The sequence below is a fragment of the Punctularia strigosozonata genome (assembly GCF_000264995.1).
Source record: "Punctularia strigosozonata HHB-11173 SS5 unplaced genomic scaffold PUNSTscaffold_9, whole genome shotgun sequence".
NCBI lineage: Eukaryota > Fungi > Basidiomycota > Agaricomycetes > Corticiales > Punctulariaceae > Punctularia > Punctularia strigosozonata.
In genome coordinates this window covers 1,715,276-1,721,424 of record NW_006767441.1, presented here as the reverse complement: position 1 = coordinate 1,721,424, position 6,149 = coordinate 1,715,276, and the positions used below count along the sequence as shown (strand labels likewise).

General features: G+C 53.2%; 2 protein-coding genes across 2 annotated transcripts; one reads left to right on the top strand and one right to left on the bottom strand.

The window, feature by feature from the left end:
• Positions 1-1,556: 1,556 nt before the first annotated feature.
• Positions 1,557-2,663, top strand: PUNSTDRAFT_127193 (uncharacterized protein; the record flags this gene model as incomplete). Its single annotated transcript, XM_007385770.1, has 5 exons — positions 1,557-1,573; positions 1,644-1,780; positions 1,847-1,949; positions 2,001-2,233; positions 2,302-2,663. 5 exons carry the CDS (start codon positions 1,557-1,559, stop codon positions 2,403-2,405), a joined length of 594 nt encoding a protein of 197 aa, XP_007385832.1. The 3' UTR covers positions 2,406-2,663.
• A 9-nt stretch (positions 2,664-2,672) lies between these two features.
• On the bottom strand, positions 2,673-4,153 carry PUNSTDRAFT_136219 (NAD(P)-binding protein; the record flags this gene model as incomplete). Its single annotated transcript, XM_007385769.1, has 7 exons — positions 2,673-2,943; positions 3,013-3,194; positions 3,265-3,419; positions 3,483-3,608; positions 3,666-3,841; positions 3,907-4,067; positions 4,136-4,153. The coding sequence occupies 7 exons, from the start codon at positions 4,151-4,153 to the stop codon at positions 2,673-2,675; spliced, it is 1,089 nt and encodes a 362-aa protein (XP_007385831.1).
• Between the last annotated feature and the right edge of the window lie 1,996 nt (positions 4,154-6,149).

Below are 6,149 nucleotides of genomic sequence, written 5' to 3'. Positions count from 1 at the left end.
ACCTCGCGAACACATATTACATTTGGATTCAGCCTAGCCCACCCGCCGGTCCGCACTACACCATCATATGTACTTTTGTGGGTTAATCAGTGCACAATCTTGACCATGCTGCAGAAATATGATGGAAGAAACCTGGCCTAGTTGCCAAGAATATAGCCCTGCTCATGCGTTGCAAGGCCCCAAAAAAACTTTTTTTTTAAGTTTGGGACCCCAGCCACCCTAACATGGCTTTATATGTGCTATTTATACCTCACTCCAAGCAGGATTATCCACTCTCTGCCAGCTGGACAATTCATACAGGGCTGAATATGACTGGACAATTGCTGGACACCTTGGAACGGTCCAGATGCTGCCCAGCAGTGGCGCTGGCCATTTTCGTAGGACCTGTCCATTGTCCAGCAGGCCTCACTAGGTACATATTTTTGTGACCGAATTAAGTGTAATTAGGGGGTGGAAAAGGTAACCTGAGGTGTTGTTCAAACCGATTCGCCGTCAGGCCGGAGAGCAGCCAGTTTCATCTGATCTTCATGTGGATATGGCACCGGTGAAAGATTCAGTATACATCGTCAGCCGCCGTAGCCTCAGGAAAGTCCCTTGGGGTAATCATGCATTGTCGCGAGCGATACCTGAGCTTGAAGGCAGCCTGGATAGTCCCGAAGAGGAAGCCCCGTGTGGCGTAATCGAACCAGTCGAGCGATCCAGAGATGCTTCGTCCCACGTTATCCACAGCCCACAAGGATTGCTTGATGTTGTGTTCATGAACAGCCATAGCAAACGAGAACCAAGACACCTTGTGGCGCAGCGAGATCAGGCGACCAGGCCGACATCCTTCTCTTGGAATTGCATTACCGAGCCACGAGAAGTCGCCTGGGGGTCAGCCTTGCGTCGCTGGGAGCCGAGTGTTAATCGCCGATAGTGGAAGACCAGGCTGGAGGTGAAGTGGCTTAATGATCGTGTGTGGCGTACCCGAAGAAGTCTATGTATGCGTTCGTTCTTCGCCCTTATAGCCGCAGTCAGGGCCTGATGTCTTTGCGAGGCATACCGAATGCTTGTCAGATAAGGGGCGCCATCCCAGAGACCGAACCCGAAGCAATGTGGCTGAGGTCTTGATGTGGCGTAACGGACCGCGATGGATATATGCGTCGGATCTTGGTCGGTTTAAGCTGCAGCACATGTTCAGCCATGCTACGGTGAGCCGTGTGCCCTGAAAGGACAAAGGACGGGCTTACTCAAACCAAAACCAGAGAGGAGACCGATGCTTTGTGTGGCGTAGCAAGCGGCGACAGATCCGGCCGTACTTCGTCGTCGACAGCACCAAACGCATACATACATGCCATCCTACATGAGATATCCCAACAACAGCAGCGCCAGTATAACCAGACGAGTGAGAGGGGGTTGGGGGTGGAGGTACGAAAGAAAGGACAAAGAACTGTGTGGCGGCGCCACACGCTCGCGTTAAATGCAGTCGCGTCATTCACGTGACCGTCCCACGCGCTCCCTTGCCCGTGTATATCTTCTGAGCGCTGCGATACCGGGAGCGCGACGACAACCCCGACATGTTTGAGGAGACGATGTAAGTGGTCAGATTTTCTGGTGTGTTGTACCTTTTTCTGACACTTGTCACCCTTTTTACCCCGCTGCAGCGCCGGCATTCGCGAAATCCGGCAACATGTCAACATCGACGAGGACTACCAGACGGTAGTCGAAGCGGAGGAGGCGATGTCACTCCGTGAGCAGCAGAGGCGGCAAGAGCTCGACCAAATGCATGCGAAACTCAAGTGTACGTCTATTCTCCCTCGTGCACCTCGAAGTTCTCATCATCTGGGCGTGGTTCGCGTATCGACAGCGTTATCCAGGGTCCTCGACGCTGCGCGGAAGTCCGCTACGCGACCGCCCACACTACCTTCTGCAGAGCAACACGCGCGAATGATGGATCAACTGACCGCAACGTGAGTCCAGGCTACGCGGTTTTGCATGTCTTAGCTGACCCACGCGTCCAGCCGTCTCGCGTTGGCGAAACAGATCGACGAGCAGGAGGCCGCCCTCGCTCAGAAAGAACGCGAGCTAGCGCGTCTACAATCCCTCGAAACAGATCTCGAGAATCCGGAACACGAACCGGCATATGAACACGCAGAGTCTCTGGCGGGCACAGCGATCCGGTTGGAGATATACAAAGGGATGGGCTTCGAACCTGTTTTCGACGAACACGGGGAGATGACCAAGATGCTCATACGTACGTTGCACCTCTCCTTGTGTCCTTGGTTGCGTGCATGAGCATAGGTTTACGACGTTCTGCACCAGGGTCGTTATCTGGTGATGTCCATGTCGTCGAGATAAATGTACACGCGAACGATGATGAGCTACGGCAGCAACGTCAAATGATATGGAAATTGGCGACGACTTGATTCACTCTCGTGTCATGCATTCCTGCCGTGTCGTGTGGAAGGAGGAATGTTGTAGACGCCAGGAGCCGTTCCGAGAAACGTAGTCTGGCAGCAGCACGTGCGGTGTATTCATGTACCCGCCCATGCTCGACCACTCTCTCCACTGTTTGGCTACACTTCGTGTGTCCGGTGGAGGTGAGTTCGGTCCGCATACTCTTATCTCCTGTATTGCTATCCTATGCACGGCTACAGGTCCTAATATCGAGGATGCCAAATTCCACCCCATCATCACTCGACAGTCCGATCAACTTTCACGACAACCTTGCCTTTCGCTCTATTGGTCAGGAGGCGCTCATACGCTTTCAGCACGTCCTCGAAAGCGAATACGGAGTCGACGACTGGTTTGACCTTCCCCTGCCTCACGAGCTCACCCAGCTCTTTGATGTCTTCTTCGACGGGAGCGAGACGGACGAGATGGTAAGAGTTCTGCGCCCCGCCGAGCCAGGTGGGCAGGAGCGCGGCGCGGAGCGTGCCAAAGATTTGAATCCATTGGGATGACCTGGTGTATCCGATCGGGGGTCAGCATTGCCGCCATGTCAACAAGGGAGACCTGGGGAGGACGACTTACCCGTGAGGCTGAGGCCCCGTGGTGACGTAGACGCCGTTCCGCGCGATGTATGCATGTCCTTGTTTGTACAACGTAGGGTCAACGAGCGCAACGGCGTCGTATAGGACGTGGAACTTGGACGGTGGTAGGTGGGGATGACTAGCCAGCTGTGTCTCAAGCGGCGCTTCCGTATAGTCCAATACCTACAATGTCGGGCGACCGGGGGATGTCGTCAATAAGAGTACAATCGATGATGGTGAATCGCCGGATTACCTCGTCTGCCCCGAGTGATCGCACGAATTCGTGGTTCTTGCGGCTTGCGCTCGCCCAGACGGTGCATCCTTTCGCTTTCGCTATCTGAATGGCGAACGCGCCAACGGAAGAGCTGCCTCCGTTGACAAAGACAGTCATGCCCTCTGCCAGTCCAGCTATGCAAGATATGCTCATATACCAATGAGATGGCTGGCTTGCAAGCGGTCATCCACTCCTACCTGCCTTGAGACCTTGCAGTGCGGTGACACCGGCCAGTGTGAGACCGGCCGCGCCTGTCGGCGGCACGTCGGGTGAGCGAAGGGTCACCCTAGCAGCAGGAAGCCGGGTGTACTGGGCGAGAGCACCTGACAAAAGGATGTTCATGAACTTCTGTCACCAGAGGAATGGGAGTTCCTGGGTACCTTGACTGCTCTTGATCTGGAGGGCAACATCGATGTAGCCGAAGACTTCGTCCCCTTCTTTCACCGAGGTGACGGACGGATGCGTGGCGACGACGACGCCGGCGAGATCATGCTCCGCTGCGGCGTACGGCCTGCGAGCGATGAAGTTGGGGAAGAGTTTCATCATCTTGTAACCCCTGGGACATGATAACCACAGCGGTAGATACGATGTGTCTCTTCCTGCTTGGGTGCCTGTGCTTACACGGGGTTCAGAGCAGCGGCTTGGACCTTCAATATGATCTCGCCGGGTTTGAGATCCGAAGGCGACGGAACGGGTGCGGCTTGGTTGAACTCGAGCGCCTCTTGCGGCGCGCCCCTGCGCACGACCCGCCATGCCTTTTGCGTCTGTGGTAACTGGGGGGACTGGGGGGGACCCACCCTGTGTCAGCTACATAATATCACTAGACTGAAGGAGATCCCGGATCACCTACCAGTGAAGTGCTCGACATGATGCTGCTGCGCTAGCCGGGGAGAATTCGAGTTCAAGAGATGGGAATACAGTGCACGTCTAGTCTCGAAACCAGACGCTCTTAGCGGTACGACCAACTAAACGCAAACGAGCCTGGCAGATTTTCCGCCGCACACTGGAGGACCATGACATGTACTTATAGAAACGGCGGCTAGCGGCCAAGGCCAAGAGTTGCCAGGCAGTGTAGCCGGCTCGTCCGCGCACCTTCCTCCCGCAACTACTCTTCGCCGGGTCCATAGGGACGTATGCCCAACCAAAATACAAAAAACTCCATGTTACGGCTTCGCAGGTATATAAGTAGTGTATGATACGCTCATTTACGATACGATTCTCGCCCCAGCTCAACGAAAGACTTACAACGGTCTAACGTCCGAGCCTCCTGAGAGTTTGTCTGACCGTGTGACAACACTTTCGCTCGACAGAGCTTAGCCCGTCGTCACAGACAGGAACTATACTTCCCCGTCCTGGTCCGTGTGTTTGGACTGCCCGAAGTGGATGACGATTCGCCGTCTCTACCTTCACTATATCACGGTCGGCAAGGATTTCGCAGACGAGTGCGCGTCGTTGCCATATTTGGAGAACCTGGTCCTCTATCGGTCCAGCTACGACGTGGGTAAGCTGGCACCAAGCGCCGTCCCCGACTCCCCCCCCCTGGCCGCTCAACATTCTCAAGTGCACTACTGTAAAGTGCAAGTATAGTACACTACGGAGATAGTTGTACAATAATGTAGTGCGCTACGGAGATAAATGTACAATAATCCATTTTTTATGATGTTACATACTTATTTTACATACAAAATAATACTTCTGTCACAAAGGGAAGGCTTTGAGCGCATCCCTTCCCTTGGGAGTTGTCCAGCACGTCAAACAACAACGTGTCCAGGTCGTAGGCAAAGAGTATGCACGTGTTGTAGGTTTTGCGTGTTGCAGCTGTAAGAAGAGTGTGAACGGCTTGAGATTTAAATTGCACACATCATAGACAGTCGGGATTAGGGCGGGCCAGTTGTGCAGCAGCAGGAAAGGCCTGGGGTCATCTGCAGATGTACAGTGTAATGGCATTCCTTGATGCAGCCAGAAATGCGGCACTCCTGCACTTCCCACATAAAACTTTTCTGCTATCTGACTACCTGGGTATCTTTCAGTTACTTGAGGTATACTGTAGCAATTTTCTTGAGTGAAACCGATGAGAGACTCAAGGACAGACAAATCGAGAAAACGGTTGGTGAACAATGAATTTTGATTGTTGATGCAGTGGCAGTGTCTTCGCACCTGATACAGTTCATCACAACACCGGCTTACTCCGGTAAGCTTCCACACTCAGCCAGGCATGTCATGCACTGTGGCCGACCTCCTCTAACTCTTCAGGGTGTCCTATAGGCCACTCTCATGGATGGATACACTTGGGTCACTAATGAAAAATGGAGTATACACCTATATATATACGACTATGAGCTTTACTGGCAATCAGGTAAGTAATAGGTGCACAATCGGTCATGCATCATACCATCAACACACAAAATAGCCTGATTTCAACAATGCTTGATTTTTAAAAAATCGGGAAATGACTCGATCTGGACACCTCGGTCACCCTATGAAAGGTACCTTATTAGGTGTAATGTATCCACACAGTAATTGTACCTAACTAGGTCAAAATCATGGTGTGCTACGGTCGTGCATCGGTAGTTCCCAAGCGCTGTGGGTGCCAAATGGGACTCCCACTGCCCTCACGGTGCTTTTTGCTTCCTGGCCACGCGATGGTCGTCTACGCTCTCGCTGATTTTAACGTGGCATCTCCACTCGTCTGTGTTCTTTCATGCAACGTAAGCGCACTTGAAGCGCGCAAAATCCAGCTCCATGCACCTTACAACCAGTCCTTGCGGCGCCGGAAGCGTTTACAGGTATGCGGCGTCTCTCAGCTTTCGATCGGACTTGGAAAGAACTGACGGGGTTGCAGTAGAGGATGCACAAGTCATATC